Here is a 17,724-nt window from a genome sequence, read left to right as displayed (position 1 = left end):
AGGTTACAGCTAACCCACACACCTTTAAATCCTTTGGCGACTTGGCATCCCCATCTGCCAGAATTAGCCAGGGTACGGCCTTTCCATTGGAGAGCTGGTACACCACCCAGTACGATCGTCGACAGAAAGTAGGTGTCCGCCGAACGAGACCAGCTCCGAAAGCTCCATGGCGCGACCGCCTGGGTGGCAGAGGGAGAGATGTCAGAGGGTGTACCAAACGTCATAGACCCACACAGGGTTAGATCACAGAGAGTGTACTAAGGTGGTCCATGGTACGACCTACCTGGGGGTCAGAGGGCGTTGCTGAGCGTTGGATCAATGAGATGAGGAGGGTTGAAGATAAAAATGACACCCTGAACAGGCTTTTAAGTTAGGAGAATCATAATTGATAGTGCTTCAATTGACACAGATACACAATAATCATCTTTCTATTTTCATGCAACATCTAATTCAATCCAGAATCAACACAAACACGATTAAGTGCGACTACTTTTCTGGTAAAACACAAGTTATGTGATTTATTCTAGTGTTTTACTAAAATCAAACAAACACGGATGATCCTCACACCAACCACACCTTGCATTTTCAGCAACGGATTGGTTACACTTTCCTCATTTATGGATTTTCTCCTTCCAACACAATTCCCTCGGTTTCTACCCCCCCCCCCCCCCCCCCTCCCCTCCAGACGACTCACATTTGCCAGTGACGACTTCACCGTCACATCCTCTTCATCCCACGTCACCTCCGCTGCCGGGGGTCGCCCGTCGTGACGGTGGTGCCACTCCAACCACCCGTGCCGCAGGAGACTGATCCAGCTCGACTCCCGGCGCGAGGCCTGGTCTAGGTCGGTGATGACGGCGATACGGTAGCGGGAGCCCATGCCGCCCCGGCCTGGTAGTGGGTGTGAGAGGGGGTAGCTGCTGTTACACCTGAAATGGAGAGGGAGGGCCCGTTGTGAAGAATTCCTTCTGGTGCTCAGAGTCGAGGGGAGTGAGCGAGGTGAAAAACAGATTTACAAGTTAAAACCATTCTTAAGTACTCCTTTAAATCATTCCTAGCCACCTGTTTAGCATCGATATACTTTACTGCACGACATCCTGTAGCACTGAAGTATCAATACGTTCCACAAAACCTCAACCTTTTTCGCATTGATCAATGATTTCGCTAACCCTAGTTTCAACTAATGTATCGATACTGCTCATGCATCATTGTACATTGATATCGACTGTACATCGACAATGTGATACTGCTACCATTCCTATGACCAGTTTTCTACCCTCTTGACCTGGTGCTTATCAATAATATAAACCATTCGCTTACCTAGTCTGAGCCGACTTCCCCCAGACAGTTTGAGCGACAGTCATTCCACCAGAGCTGCGCTGGAGCATAAGATACAACACTACGATACCGCCGATGATTCCCAGCGCCACCACCAGGCGGCTCTGCAGTCGCACCGTCGAGTTACCTGCGGGCGGCACCAGATGGCAGGGCAGGTCACAAATCCGATGTCAGTACCAAGGCGTTAGTACGATCGGCCGGTATCTTTGCGGAATTACGTTTGTCTTAGTGGTCTAAATATCTCATGTTCTCCGTTTTACAAACTCCATAGTCCATTTACATATTGAATGGAGGTAGGAATGATTGAAAAAAACAGCCAAAAACAAAAACTCAAAGCAAATCACCTACACCACTTACTGCACAGTAGTAGCAATGTATCATACAGTAGATCACAACAGGATGCTACATTGACAAACCTATTCACAACATTACTAGTCAAGTTAAAAAAAAAACTTCACAGTCCATCCAGCAGGCATCCACTCACCCATTTTATACGTGAACGAGGCCGACGGCGGTGGGTTAAAGATAGCGTTCCTCCAGTCCTGCATGGCAGACTCTGAGGCCTGCCGACTCGGTGTCCGTTCCAGATCCAGATCCACAGTGGCGGAGGTGCGGGAGGCTGCGGCTTCAGCCTCGCCGGGTTCTGCCGGGTCAGAGCTTAAAGGTCAGAGGCTATTGATGATATTTGCAATAGAATGTGTCATGGAATTAATCTGTTCCTGTCCTAAGGAAAAAGAAACCAGCTTATAAATATGGTCACACAAATTTTCCTTATTGATGTTCAGACAATGGTGCACAGAAAAGTGAAAGGAGGTGTTTTACTATTGTGCTTGCTTGACATGAGGATACTAATTACTAAGCTTGTATTTCCTGACATCCATAGCAGGCATAACAGCGATAACTGACAAGTGATAGGGAACTTAGCTTGTCAGTGGATTGCAAACTTCACTTGGGTGGTTTAAAAACAGTCTTATGCCTTATTTTTTCATTGAAATGCTAGGATGCATGGAAAAGATGAAGTTTCCTGATTTTATGACCATATGATTTTATGATTTTATTATTTATTTTATGAATTATGTCATTGCCCCGCCCACTCCAGCCGTTGATTGGCTGATCAAATTTTAGTTCGGCACCTCGTAGATTCCCCAACTGAGTTGGGACGCCGGTGACAACAGGGCGCCGGAGGGCATATTAATCACGTGACATTTGGAACTTCGGTATTGGAACTTCTTCCCCTCCGTGGGCCTTTTACATCCTAAACTTCACGTGCTTATTTCACGAACCTTGATCAAATCGCCCCAGGCGCCCTGTTTTCACCGTCGTCCCTGAGTTGTTAGGAACAGGAAAAGAAAAGAGTATCACTCCTGTCATCCTCCAAGTCCCAGTCCCAGCCACTGGCAATAATCGCCTGGCCATTATTGACGATTTTTGCCATTGATTATTGCCATTAAGCCACCTACCTCACACACAAGGCTGTTGTTGCTGTTATTTTGGGTTAGGGCGCGTAGCGGCTTGGCTCTTGCGTCCAACTCACACACAAGGGTGAAAATGAAAAATGAAAACTTGACTCAAAGCTTGACTGAAATCAAGGCACTGAAATAAAGCAAAACTTTGTTGACGTGTGCGCTCTGATTGAAACATCTGCGCAGGCGTTTATCGAACATGCAACCAGATTCCTATGAAGAGGCTTCCATATGAAGTTTTTTAGCTGATACGGTAAAGGGAATGCCGGGCACACTAGAAAGGAGGGTAGGTCGTTCTTGGGGCTTCTGGTAATTGGGATAATGATTTCGAATTTCACATTAGCTCTGATCAAAGACTGTGACTGTGTATCCATAAATTTGAGGCGGGGTGGTTCGGCAGCTCACGTCAGGCCAGGTCAGTAGGGCGACCCGCCGAGCCGACTACCCGTGTCCGGCAGCATATTTACGTCTGGACAACCAGGGAGACACCGGTTGGTCACGTGACTCGGAAACAAAAATCAGCTGATAGAGTGGCGGAATCCCCGTAATCAAACACAAATAATTCCGGACGATAGAGCGGCAGTATAGGAGTCTTCTTCACAACAGGCAAACATCGCCACGTTTTTCATTCAATGATCAAGAAACGTTCATAAATTATATATTTTTTCGACGATTACCGCCGCAACCGACGCGCACATATCGTTACCAGCTGTGCTTTGCGATATTATTTGTAAAGAAACGGCCAATACCTACTAAATTATGTGCAACAAAGCTCGAAAAAGATAGCATTCTATATTGCTTCAACCTTCTACTTACGCTTTTATAATTACGACAGCGACACCATACGGCCTATCGACGCTATGCAACTCCGTGGAGCGTCCAGCCGCACTCTGCAGAGTGTGCCGAGATCGGAGGCGGACCATCCGCGGCACGTCCACCTGCGCTGCCCGGCCGCTGGAAGGGCGACGCCGACGCCTAGCTCGTCTGGATACCATCCACTCAACTGTTACACAGATGCAAAAAGACCGCCCGCTGCGCACACAACTAAGCTACTTGGCTACGCCCTCTCGGGGAGGGGAGGGAGGAGCAACAACCGTCAACAGTCTGAACTCTGATGAGCCAATGGAGTCTGTGAGCCGCGCCAATCAGCGCTGTTCCGCGAGTAGACGGGAGCTCTATTTTCGCTGGTCCGTCAGTCACCAGCATCGTTCCGTGCTCTCGATGGTAGCTATGCGGCCGTGTTTTCGTGTGTAGGTCAGCAAAAACAGTGAGAGAGATTCTCGGATCGCGCCAGTCGGTCGCAAGGGTATCAATTGTCTATGTACTTTCCAGTATTGCAAACGTTATTGTTAGGACCCGAGGGTAATCAGCAGTCGACGCATTTGTTGTAATAATAAAATTGAAAATATAGCGAGGTATATTCACTTAAATTCACATATCACCTTTGATTTTTTGCACGCGCGGACTTCTTGTCCCCGCAGCTACAGCACACAGCCGATCTCCATGTTTCTGTTTCAGAGCTGCAGTGGACACGGCAAAAATACACTTATGTTCTGACAGCTTAATCCAAAAGTACACAGATTTCACGACGAACTACCACATTCATATAATTTTCTTGCTCACAGGTGCTCAGCAATAAGCGCGCGACTGATTGCAGCTAGTGCACTCACGATTATTAATTCGCGCTCGCCAAACCTGCCATTTACATCCACCACCAATACCATCAGCATCTGTCCAATTAAGTACCTATTACCATATCGAGCCAGAATGAGACCACGACATATTATCGTCCTATTACATAGCACAAATTCCGGGATGGGTGGGGGTGGGGGTGGGGGAATCCTCCAATCACAACCAACATCGTTTTGGGACGGGGAGTCGAAGCCGGGGCTCGTATCGACGTATCCTTCACATATCTGGGCGTCTCACTCCTTTCGACACTTAATCAACCCTGGCACACCATCCACCGAGCCAGGTCGGCTCCGACCATCTTGAGTTCCATACTGAAATCTGATAACTGACCGTCATTTGTTCCTATCAGTCAGCGCGCACTATGCCTTAGCACAGCAAGTGCACTGTGCAGCCTTCTTTGGACACCGCCTCGGAGCAGGGCGCTGGTCCTGGGTGCCCGGCGCCCTTTGTTCGTGTACGGCTAGCAGCATTTTCGGGGTCGGATGGTTTCCGCAGTGGCGGCGCTGGTCACCGTGGAGCCGTCGGACGACACTGTCAGATGAAGCGCCCGCAACTGGTGACCTGTGACACAGCGACACGTCAGGTCTCACGTCAGGTCTCACGACGACCGTCACGTTTCAGTCGCGACGGCCGTTATATAAACAATCACGGCGGCCGTCACATACCAGGCACAGTGACCGTTACACACGATCCAAGGCGACCGTCAATTAGCAGTCACGGCGACGTCACAGGTTGCGACGGTCCTCAAATTTCCGCCACGGCGACGATAACTCATAGCTCATAGCGTTTCCTGTCGCACACTTAGCCATCGCCCATAATTGCAATACATTAGCCTGTTTATACGTTTCTCACTCAAAAGTCGAGGTCCGAGTCTGAGACCCATCATACGTCACGACCCCTGCAACGGCATCTGCATTAGCAGACATCCCGTCCCGGCAACACACAAAGTTCTCTCCACTCTCCAGCCACTCACCTATGGACTGGGGGGCGAAGTAATCTTGGGGGTGGCATAGCCAGGACGTGTCGTCGAGCTGCCGTCAGCGGGCGTGCCACGAATGGCCGGCGGACCTCCGTCGGCTGGCGGGCCACCATCAGCCGGAATGCCGTGGTCAGCCGACGGGCCGGCGTCGGTCGGCGAGCCACCATCAGCCGGCTGGCGGACCACTGTTGGCCACTGAGCCAGCGTCCGTCGCCGGGCCTCCGTCCACTGGCGGGCAGTCTGAATAACAAGAAATAGTTGAATTAGTTACTCTAGTGTTCACTGTTCAAGTTCATAAAGTACAAGTCTCAGCAAACCTAATTCTATTCATATACACCGTATATCTATTTCATTATACATTGCTGTACAACTGTTTTTAGAATAATATTAGTCTTAAACTGTTAACAAGTGAAAATGCCTTTTGTGTTCAGTTAGGCCTGTTGAGACCATTGCAGAAATGCAGACCATTGTGGAGCTGGAAGGAAGATAGGGAATTAGCTGCTGTGCTCCAGTGGCAGTGCTTCTGGCTACAGGTCAGGACATCCACACTTACAAAAAGGGCCTGAGTTGGATCTTGGACCCCTGTCAGTGTGGTCTCCCTCTTGATGTAATTGGCTGAGGAGAATCAAAGTGATGTTAGGAGTTAGGACTGCAACTTATCACAGTTATGAGCAGGCTTTGGGTTAGGTTAGGTTTGGTTTGGTTAAGTTACAAATTAAAATTAACGGCACTAGTAGAGCAGATGTCAAATGAAGGCGCTTATGCTTACCAAGTAGATAAATAGACAAAGAGAGCAGGATGCTCATAGGAAGGGTTTCCAACCAAGGAGAGGCACAGCTGTAGGTTTGTAGGTTGTAGGGTTTTAGGTTGTATGCTGACTTGTAGGTTAGATTATGTCAGGTAAGGTTTGGTTTGGTGTTAAAAAGAAGCATCTCTGGAAGCAAGAAGCATAAGAGCACTTCTCCTCAGTTGTAAAACCTCTGTGTAACATCTGCTCTACTAATACCCAAATATCTTGGTCACCAGTGACAAATTCCAATCTCAAATGAGCTGGCCAGTTCACAATTTGTAGGATCATGTTTTGTCTGTCAGTCAACAAAAAATATTGTGGTTATGAGCAGTTCTTCGATGATTGTGGAGGGTTCAAATGTGGACATGTCGGAAATATAGTCTAAATATTGATCATCACTCCTTATATGGTCATCACTCAGCCCATTTGGGTGACGTCATATTCTTATATTAGATTAATCTTATTTTAGATTACCTCCCTGCAGCTTGCCCGACTGATACCTATATGCTGACGGTGACCCCAGCTTTACAGTTACCCAGATTTCCAGCTTAATTGACAATGACTGGTACAGAATTGTCAAACTCAATGATGCATTTTGCTAGCCCTTTCGCCAAGAATTGTAGTCTGTTTCATTGTCATACTCACGTCTCCCCATCAGCATGACATTGCTTGGCGTACTCCATACAGCCTCGGCAAATGAACCCTTTCAACCTCTTTGTTTTGCAAAAATGCCCAACACGTGCATCATCCATTTGGGCACAGACTTACTTCCTTAAATGGAAATCAAGGCTTCATACAAGCCAGGGGAGGCGAAGTTTGCCATCCTGTGTTGCCGATGATTCGGGCATGAGCACTGTCTTGGTCTTGGTCAGTGGTCTTCCTGGTGGCATTGTAGCCTATGAAAATATCTATAAAAAAACACCAAAGAATACTGACACCAGGCCAATCCAATACTCCACAAATCTCCGATGCTCCACGCTCCACAAAATATATCCACAACTCCAAGACCCAGGCAGAAGTGAGAGAACCAAAATCAAATTTGAATTGAAATGTGCCTAATAAACAAATATACACAACACAGAAAGGTCGAAAACCAGGGATGTTCTCTATCATCACATGGAACACCGTGGCAGCCAATTGAATGCAAAAACGTGCGTCTGCTAGCGTCAGAACTATATTAGCAGCATTTGCAGTACACGAAACCGTGAGCAGCTGTGGGTGTAAAATCGTGGTCAGCAGTTTTTAACATCGAATTTCGTAATGTTCCCCCATTAGTCATGTTTTGAAACTTATAACATCAGATAGAAAATTAAATTCTGTTACATATAGTACCCTCAATAGATGCCGACTCGGTCTTATTTTTTAGTAATATGCCACTAACTGTTACAGTGTGACCTCAAACAGCAAGGAGGCTGATACATTATAGACCAAAAATATGTAACTTATAGCACCGAAACTGCAATAAAACATGCATACTTGGGAAGAAAATAAAATTTTCATTTTGATTAAGACCTTTTGCGAATCCATCACCACCATGTTTACCGAGCATCTATGTTTTTTGTTCGGAGTTGATTGGTACCCAAAATGCCAACTTTCGGATTCGGAAGCAAAATTGACAATGTTCCCCCATTAGATGAGCTTTGATACTTTGACACCTTATAATGTCAGCATTTCTGCATATTTTGGTGAACGTTTCAGACGCCGACTCGGTCTTGTTTTTGAAAACCATTACATCCAGTGAAACAGTGTGACCAAGATCACCAAAGGTGGTTTTACATTCAACATCGATTTATTCTAGTTTTGAGCATGAACAAATGAAATAACACATAAAATCGGAAAGATAATTCAATTTTGATATTGTTCAATCATGATTTACAACCTATACAACTGATTTTATTCGAGAATTTGTGGTAAAACGTTGGCTGGTCAGGTGGGCCCGCCATTTGCTGAGCTTGGTGGTTTCGAAATTGAATGAAACAGTATTGGCATTTGATAATACTTTTTTACTATTAATTTTAATTTTTAAGGATAAAAATATGATTTCATCAATAACAAACTCCTACAACCAAAGATATATTATTTTCGAAATGGCGTGGTCGGTCAAAAAATTATCTTCGCAAATACTTTACAGAGTTACGCTATTCTTGCCCTGTGCACGTTTATTGCCAATTTATATATAAATAATAAAACACATAAAGATACGTGGCCTAGTTTCTTTTTTTGGACTGAGAAGGCCAGCTGAAAAAAGTGGTTAAAATACCTTAGTGTTGTGGCGGCAAACCGGTTTTACCTATACCGGGGTTACATGAGCGATCCGTTCCAAATACGCACTACGCTAATGCGCATCAGCTCCCCACAAACGGATCTACGGCACCGGTTACATGAGACTAATTCGTTTTATCTACGTCAAACGGATCTTCTTTGGCTCACCCGGGCTGACTCCTCGACGGCCGGTAATTCGCATCACAAACGGAATAGGATTAGCGTACAGTCATGGCGCAGTTGTGGCATTTACCGGGACGACTGAGCTAAATTTTAAATACTTATATCATTTGATAGGCTCAAAAACATTTTAAATTAACATGAAATCAAAAAATGAAAACAAAGTTTTCTTGTTTTAAGTCAGTGGGCACTGATTCGCCATGCAGCGACAGCAGGGTGGTCAGAAAAAATTATCTATCAAAATATTTCATTCATTTTATTTCACATGCAAAGACTAAACCAAAATACCAACATTTTTTTCCTATTTTCTACGAGGCAGCCAATAAAAAAAAATTGTTAGGTATTTTGCATTTTGACGCTTCCAGTCAGCAAAGAATAGTTCTTGTGAAATACGGCCCGAATCGTGTGCCTCGGACGTTTCGGTTACATGAGCGATCCGTTCCGAATACGCACTACGCTAATTCGCATCAGCTCCCCAAGAACGCATTCAGTGCACCGACTACATGAGCAAATTCGTATCAGTGACGTCAAACGGATCTAGTTTGGCTCTCGGCCCGATGCGCATTACAAACGGAATAGCATACAAATGTGGCGCACTTCCGTAGCAATAGAGGTGACTATATTAAAAATTTATTATCTTATGTCTTTTTTGCATTTAATCTGCTCAAAACATTCTCAATTAACTTAACAAAAAAAAGTTGAACATAAAGTTGTCTTGCTTTGACTCATTGGGCAATTGCCTCTCTTGATTCGTCTGTAGTGCTGTCAGAAAAATGTTTCAACTGAAATTATGTGGATATTTACTATTTGGTTTTCACTATATTTATTGTTGAAAACTTGGCAAAATACCGACATATTTTTTTAATATTATTTCAAAAGAAGAAAATGAAAAAAATACCTATTATTTTGCATTTTAATGTTTCTTTTTGCGAAGAAATAGTTCCTGTAATACGTATCTTGGTCCTATTCGCTTCTAAGCCTCTTTCTCAGCGGATTTTGTTCGGACCGCCGATTCGTATTAGCAGGTGGATACATGAGTCGGTAGTACGCTCCTGATTCGCATTAGCGGTGAATCCGATCGTGATACGTATTTGCTTTGCTCATGTATGATGTAACCGCGGATCGGATCGCCGATTCGTACTAGCAGGTGGCTACATGAGTCGGTAATGCGTTCCTAATTCGAATTAGCGGCTAAATACGTATTTACTGTGCTCATGTAACCCCGATACTAGTTCTCTATATACCGTGTGGACAACCAGTTGCGGGGAAAAGTGCTGATTTTGTTGCAGTTTTAGGAGCCGGTGATTAGGCTGGATTTTTGGGTTACTTTTTCGTTCCGATTCATGTATTACATAGTGTTTGGCTTTTGAATATTTTAGTTCTTTCAGATAAATATTACTTGCCTTACAACTTTTGTAAAAACGTTTCATTTTTATAAGCCGACCTTCAGAGTCCTGAAAATATATCAGCACTACAATTATTGTAAACAAACAAATGGAGCACCACTTGGCTCTGTTCCAAGGCGCTTTTCAAGTTTATCTGGGGCTTTTCACGGACCCTGTGTGCGGTCGGACCGCACACAGCCTCGAAGCTCCGCCCACCGCGTCCCTACGTCAGCATTCCGTCACCGCACACAGCGATCGCTGTGGCCGGTCGGGACTGGCCACAGCGGACCGTCCACCGCACGCAGCCGTGACGTCAGAACCGCCTACCCATCCCCTACCCCCACGCCTGCTGGACGTACCGCACACACCGCACGCAGCAGTGTGCGGTGCCCGTGAACACCCCTTGGTGGTTTCCGTACTCTTGTACGTCGTTTTGTTGGATGTTTTGGATCCCTAAAGATTGACTTATATCATATTTAAGAAGCATGTGACTGAAAACAATCTGAAGTATCCAGGAGGCTGACAGAGGTCCTGACTCCTGAGCAATATCAATATGAAGTTGAACTTGAAGTTATGAAATTTTGTTTGATAAACGCAAGTTGATCGGGCTCATACATCAGTAAAAAAGTAAAATCAAAAGAGCTTATTGCCCGAAAACAAGCTATGATATTGCAGCCATCTTGGAGCAATACTGAAGAGCACGCTGAGCAGGATCATGCCAGAAAATGTTGACTGATGAGCGCATATTGATGTTTTGGTATGAATATTGAATGATAACTTACAACAGCAAGATAAATTAGTGCTAACTATCAAATTAAAAATCTAGAATGAATGGACCTTGGCAGCTTTACTATGCTTAGATGCTATGCAGATTGTAATGTGCATCAGGTACTCAGTGTCTGGCAGGGCCTCGTCTAAGGAATTTTCACTGGGGGGGCCAGAGACAACCTAGCCAAACCTAGGGTACCCCCAAATCCTGTTTTCTCACCGGATTTAGACCACTTATTTTTCATCACAGCCCTGACACCATGATTTTTTTTTTGAAAACTGAAAAAAAAAAATTGTAGACGATCCGACCCATGCTTTTATATTAGTTTGTAGCCTCCTCACATTACCCAATTAGACAGTAATAATCACACTTCTCGGAGTTGAGCGTTTGTTCGAGTGGCAGTGCCTCGTCTAAGGAATTTTCATGACGAGCCTCATGTCGATGGCCCGCACGCATAGATTTTTTTTGCGAACCACATCGGTTTCTAATGGGCCCCGCCGACTTCTGAGCGCTCGGTACCGAACTCTGAGGGCTAATTCCAGCTTCTGGACCCACCGTCAGCCTCTATGGTAGACCAAACTGGTTTTGTATGATCCATACCAGGCTTTTAAAGATCAATCTGAGTAGAGACCGTATTTTCCCGCGTAGGGCCCCCTCAGACCAGTGTAATGCCTGTATATCAACTTGGAGACTGACTGCTGAGGGCTTCTCAGATGGATTCTCCATAATCACCGTGGATCTCCGACACAACCTTAAGGTCGTCAGAGGCTTTAGTGTGAGACAATCGGGGCCCCGAGTAGTACTGCAATTTGAGGCCCGTTGGGACCTTAAGTGACTGGGATTTGCCCTCCGGGACTCCATTTTTGTTTTTGTTTTGTTGGGTTAGGCCCTTTCGGTCTGACGAGACCATTTCAGAGCCGGAAGGATGATAGGAATTAGGGACAGACATTGGTCTGGGCAGGCACCCCAGTGGGTCACCTGGGCTGAACCTGTCCAGTCGGACAGGCCGCCCAGCCAACTGGCACTCATTGCACCCGGCTGCGGGCTAGCTCCAGTGGAGCCGTTCCCGTGTGGGTTAGAGTGGCCTGTCCAGCCCGGAGCAGGGGGTTGCGGCGTGGAGGAGAAGGATTTGACTGTCCTGAGGATGGAAAGCACGGACCGGTGCCGGGACTCAATGCCGACTTCTTTAGATAACCCAGAGCTGTCAGTTCCCGTCCCCACAGACAGACCACCAATTTGCGCCTATGTACGACCACCCGGAACGGGAACCTGTTTCAGTACGATTAGAAGCTATATGTACTCTAGCCGCACACGGCACACCGGTAACCGTCCAGCCCACTGAACTCTATAATGGTCCAGCCAGAAGTTGGACGCCGCATAGTGAGGACGACGATAGGCAAAAACAACAGATTGACGCCCCGAGGACAGAAACAACAGGAGAATTTAGGAGAATTTGATACGTTATTTGATAAGTTATTTGATACGTGATTGATAGGAGAGACTAGGCAAAAAAGGAGACTTTTTTGCCGGTAGCGTTGGACTCCTCGTGGCTCGTGGTGAGGGCACGCGTCCCGGTTATAACAGTCCGGGTTCGAAGCGCGGCGGAGTCGCTCGATGTTTATGAGCCTCCTGGCGAGTATAGTTGCGGTTGGTAGCAGGCCGCAGTCAGTCGAAGTCAGTAAGGGGACCGGCCGTGTACGGCTCTGTGCATACGTTAAACTTTGGGCTCTATGTAAATTCTGCCATAGATCAGGAATTGCGCGATCGGAGGGTAGAGGGCAGGGCCAACGCAACAAGCTCTGCTTAGCGGGGACTCTGTCCTTGTGAATCAATCCATTCAAAAGGTTCGGACTAAATTTATAAAAAAGCATATCCGAGACACGGAGTTGGGCCGCCTGAAAAGACGAAATGTAACGTATTGCTGAGCGAAAAAATTGTTCAGGTAAACAAAATAAACACTTGATAACAACCCTAGGCAATCGGGTATATCAATGTGCTCACATTGCATCCATGTGTCGTTTACGCGTTTGTTTTTATGTGAGCTAACGACTCGCAATAAAAGTTCCTTTGCTCTTTCGCTATTGCCGGCCCCCCCAGTAGTGACTTTTTGCCCTGACTGGGGGGGCCAGGCTGGTGACTGCGGGGGTTTGGCCCCCCCAGTTAACATGTTAGACGAGGCCTTGGTGTCTGGCAATTTGAAACATGCGATCATTCCATTGCTACTGCAACTGGAGGAGAAAGCTTGGATCACTAAATCCACTTTATGTTGATTTTGATGTTAATCATTACTGTATTTCTTGAAAAAAGGATTGTTATAAAATTGTCAATGTGACAACTGACAATCCATGCACTGATTGATCATATGATGTGTTCATAGTCATTCATGATAGTGATTCGTGATTGTTGGTCCAATATACAATGGCAAAGCTCTCAGTCTCAGCGTTTCTTCCTGTGGATGGCCAGCAGTGACTCAGAGCTGAGAAGTATTAGTTTTCTTCACAGGGCTGTGATAAAAAGTACTGAGGGTAATCTTCCACCAAGCAACTCTACTTTGAGTTTTGACATGGTATGAGATGTAGCCGTAGGCACAAGTGGGTAGGTGCTTAGTTCCTATAGCTAGCAGTTGTGTAGGTTTAGTCGGGTTATATAAAGAAATAATCGAAAGGCGTTTACATTGAATACAGATAAGAAATTGATATTGTTTTTCATTAAAGTGAACATTGGTCAGGTTAGCTTAGATTAGGTTGTTAGTTTTTTTTAATTTGCCAAGTGTCCATAAAAATGTGACCTGAGCAATGAGCATACCTGAATAACCTGACAGCTGACCAGTGTGGCCAAATTGGTGATGTTGCGGGGAAAGTCACCCCCAATGAAAAGTATAATGACATCCTCAGAAATTTTAAAATTACATCATCACGACGTTTTTGTCGTGAAAGCATACCTACGTCGATACCACGTACCTAGTGTAGGAATAAAGACAGAAAATGTTCCGATGTACGATTCGCACCGTCATACTCGTACTGTCGCGCTTGCAATGTCGTTTTTTTACATCTTTATTGACAATATTTTTTTTTGTTTTTTACTTTCCACCAGAACTTGACGTCATGTATAGTTTTTTTCCCACATTACCTGTAAAAACTGCACCTAAAATGAGGCTGAAGACGAGTTTTTTGAAAATAGTGACATCCTCGTACGACTTTTTTATACATCCTCCCCCTAACGCTAAACCAATTTGGTCACACTGCAGCTGACCTAACCTCAATCGTCACACATATTTGCAGCCTACCCAAGACCTGCATAGCAGTAGCACCCAGTTATAGGTAGGCAACTCACCCTAACTCAATCTTACCTGCTAACCTTCAACTTGCCTATAGTTAGCTCACCTTGCCAAGCTGCATCCAGGGAAACAGTCAACTGAGGGACTGGCTCATTGGGTGGCTGGTGTGAGTCTGTGCATTTAAAGTGTTTCTTCTCTGAAGCTGCTCTGCACTGCTGTATGTCATGTTAGATGCTCAGAAAATGTGGGAAATGATTACTACACTACTTTAGTGCTTTGTTAATGCTCGAGACATGAAGTACAGATCCTGCAGGGTACAGCAATGAGTTAGGTGCTAGGTGAGTATGTTATGTGAATGTGCTGTTCCCTGTTTGACCATAGTAAGTATACAAACAAGCAAAGGGTCACAGTTATATTCAATCTCCACATAAACATACAACAAAAACGGCCATATAGCCTCACTCCGAACACACCACAAATAGCTTAAGCCTTTGCAGGCACAAAAATGCTTTGATTTACAGGACAGTTATACAATATAACCTCTGTCCTTGGGGATCTTGCTGCCAAGTTGAGGTACGATGACTTAACTTCAGGATTGATCAACCTTTTCTTCTTAGCCACTGCTTATATACGAGAAAGACCAAATGCTTGTTTGTAAACTGCCTTGAAAATTTAATGATCCACCTTCAATTCTGACATGAAGGCACAAATAAAATAGTTCCCTCTCCTTTTGGAATACACAAAGCAAAACTTCTAGTGGATGGACAAGAGCAATTAGCAAACGCTCCCCCCAAGCTAACTTCTGGCACTGATGAATAACACTGACGCTTATTCGCTTCATATTTTGTAACAAACGCGCAAAAACTGCAATATAACAGCACTATATGCTTCTTGACAAAATGCAAAAGTAGTAAAAATTTAGCCCTGATGGCATTCATTCTTGGTGGAAACGTAATTACAAAATATTTTGTAGTAACTATTAAATTCAGGCCGAAAACAGTGCACGGTTTAAAAAAGAATCATTCCAATGACGGTCCATTCTTGCGGTCCAAAAATCGCCACTATTTCCGGCCTCTCCAACGCAACTCATTGTCCAGACGTAAATATGCTGTCCGGCAATTGGGGCGAGGCTTTTCTGAGATGTCAAGAGTCACCGCCTACAACGCTATAACTGAACCTCATTGCTCTAAAGCCAGGGCTCGTCCGGGATTTGAACCCGGGACCTCTCGCACCCTAAGCGAGAATCATACCCCTAGACCAACGAGCCATGGATAGGATATCTCGTCAGAACGTCTTTTTTGCAGCCAAGCCGAGTCAACTCCTTTCACTCGACCGACCCGCCCTAGCTGGCGCGAATACGGTCAGAGCCACGCCCACAATATTACGCCACCGTTCGCTGGATAGAAACCAGGCCATCCCGAACACCAGCAGAGAGCAGCCGCCGACAAGGTCACCAACCTCCTTGGAGACGAGGGCACCGAAGGCCGCTTCACTTATTGGTGACTACTGACTTGGAATTCAGTTGCACGGGACTTTTTAGAGCCGTCTTTACATGTGCGATGGGTCCGGTCTGCTTGTCAATTTACTTGAACGTCTCCCTCGATAACAAGTTTCTGTTCATCATACGTAGGTACGAATGAAGAGTAGGCTTCAGACATTTCTTAGCTACCCCGCTTTGGCGCTTTACCCCACCTTCCCCTATGGTGACTAAAGTAATCTTGCGGTGAATCACTCGTCCATGATAGCTGGCTACCACAAGGCATGCTACTATTTTCCAGCTATATCTCGTCCAGCCCCGCAGCCGTCATCGACGAGTGATAGACGGTTGATCGGTTAAAATCACCAAACCTTGGTTAAGTGCTTCGCAGCTCCTCCGGCCGACGGCCAACGAGCCGTCGGGCGGTTGGCCGGTTGGAAAATGACCAACAGGCAACCGGTGGGTCATTTTCTGAGCTAGACTGCGCTCCTGTACGGCCCCCACGATATGACTGTTTGAGCAGCTAGGGGACTTGTTACGCCGGGACATTCGCGCCCCGCAACAGAAAGACTCAGCCATTGACGAAGTGCGTCCGTTGGTGATCGTCTGACGTCTCTCTGCGTTATCCTATCGTCCCAATGTTCCGACGTGGTTAAGACGAACAAATGGAGAAAATAAAATAAAACTCACCCAAAATAAACATCGAAACGGAAGCGGTGAATAGATTTTGACCCTCCTTGGCCCCTGGATTACCTATTTATCAGTCGACAAAAATGAAAATACCCGCTGCACAAATTGTGGCTAAAGGCAGAGTTCTAGGTTCGTCTCAGCAGCCTGAAAATGCTAACGAGTAACGACTGCTAACGACATGCCTGTTTTGTGCCGGATGTCGGTATAATTTTTACCACTCATCCAAAATATCTAGAAGCATTGCATGCTATGAAATATGGCTTTATTACGTGTTAGGTGCAGCATGAGATTGGTTCCTGAACCACTCGTTAATATCTGCCTCGCATACAGCAGCAAGCCGGCAGCAGCAAGCTGTCATCGACATCCATCAGAACAGGATGTCGATGACGCCGCCACCACCTGTGGTAATCAGCGTCCCATTGAAGCTGAGGTATAAAGTCGGCTCTGGGAGACACCACGGCACCAGTCTAGCAGTTCTGCCAGTTGCCACTGGAAGTCTAGCAGCTTCTAGGAGTTAAACATGTTCCGTCTCACGATCTGCTGCCTTGTCCTGGGCGCTGCCCTCGCCAAGCCAGCTGAGAAGGCCTCGGACAAGTCAGCCAGTCATGCTGCAGCCTCGAAGTCGGAGATGCTCTATTCGCTGGATGCTACTATTAAAGTCGGCGAGTCCCGAGGTTTGAGTGATGAACCTCAGCCTCTGCCAGAACCTACTACCAACTCCACAAACCTGAGGCAGATGTACTACTACATCCTATACCCTGGTCGGTACTATTTTACATCAAACTACTATCCCTCAAATTATCCTAATAACGACTATTTCTCCTTTGTCCTCCAAACAGCCAGTGGCCAGCTGATGCAAATCTATTGCAATCCTTTTGACGTCGAGTCGCACCCCAGTTGTGAGTATGATTGGCTCCGGCTGGGGAGTACCAAGTACTGCGGATCCGGCACCTTTTACCACTACGGCTCATACATCGCCGTGGAGTTCAGATCTGACAGCAGCATCACTCGCCCCGGCTTCTACTGCCTGATCACCGTGCCGTAATGGCATCCAAGAACCACCGTAACGACATCCAAGAACCACCGGCATCCAAGAACCACTGTAACGGCATCCAAGAGTCACCGTAATGGCACCCAAGAACCACCACCAGGATGGCGACCCCATCCACGGGTGGCTACACTTCGTGATAGCTTCCGTGGCGAAATGACCCCAACGTGTGCACTTCTGTTACTGTTCCTAGACTTTTACCAACTTCTGTTTACATTCGTTTCTTCTTATTCTTTGAGCAGCGGTGGCGGTGCTTGGCAAAATAAGAATAAACTTTCCGATCGGGACCTCTGGTTTTGTGAGCTCCTATGAGTTGAGTTCGAGTTCTCAAACCTGAGTGCTACCCATCGTCAGTGATCAGACAGATCGTTATA

At 46.0% G+C, this 17,724-nt stretch overlaps 1 protein-coding gene, 1 long non-coding RNA gene and 1 other non-coding gene across 3 annotated transcripts; all 3 read right to left on the bottom strand.

Moving 5' to 3' along the window:
* Nucleotides 1–19: 19 nt before the first annotated feature.
* Nucleotides 20–2,958, bottom strand: LOC122376389 (soluble calcium-activated nucleotidase 1-like). Its single transcript, XM_043356253.1, has 5 exons — nucleotides 2,799–2,958; nucleotides 1,823–1,981; nucleotides 1,321–1,465; nucleotides 695–929; nucleotides 20–180 (listed from the first exon to the last, which is right to left on the bottom strand). The coding sequence occupies exons 2-5, from the start codon at nucleotides 1,884–1,886 to the stop codon at nucleotides 64–66; spliced, it is 561 nt and encodes a 186-aa protein (XP_043212188.1). The 5' UTR covers nucleotides 1,887–1,981; nucleotides 2,799–2,958; the 3' UTR covers nucleotides 20–63.
* Nucleotides 2,959–3,443: 485 nt separating this feature from the next.
* LOC122376390 lies at nucleotides 3,444–8,677 on the bottom strand. Its single transcript, XR_006255623.1, has 2 exons — nucleotides 5,467–8,677; nucleotides 3,444–5,054 (listed from the first exon to the last, which is right to left on the bottom strand). It is a non-coding gene; the product is annotated as an uncharacterized LOC122376390 (long non-coding RNA).
* A 6,653-nt stretch (nucleotides 8,678–15,330) lies between these two features.
* Nucleotides 15,331–15,402, bottom strand: Trnap-agg. Its single transcript has one exon. It is a non-coding gene; the product is annotated as a tRNA-Pro (tRNA).
* Between the last annotated feature and the right edge of the window lie 2,322 nt (nucleotides 15,403–17,724).

The sequence above is a fragment of the Amphibalanus amphitrite genome, unplaced genomic scaffold, assembly GCF_019059575.1.
Source record: "Amphibalanus amphitrite isolate SeventyFive unplaced genomic scaffold, NRLGWU_Aamphi_draft 002122F_arrow, whole genome shotgun sequence".
Lineage (NCBI taxonomy): Eukaryota > Metazoa > Arthropoda > Thecostraca > Balanomorpha > Balanidae > Amphibalanus > Amphibalanus amphitrite.
This window is presented reverse-complemented; position numbering and strand designations above follow the sequence as displayed.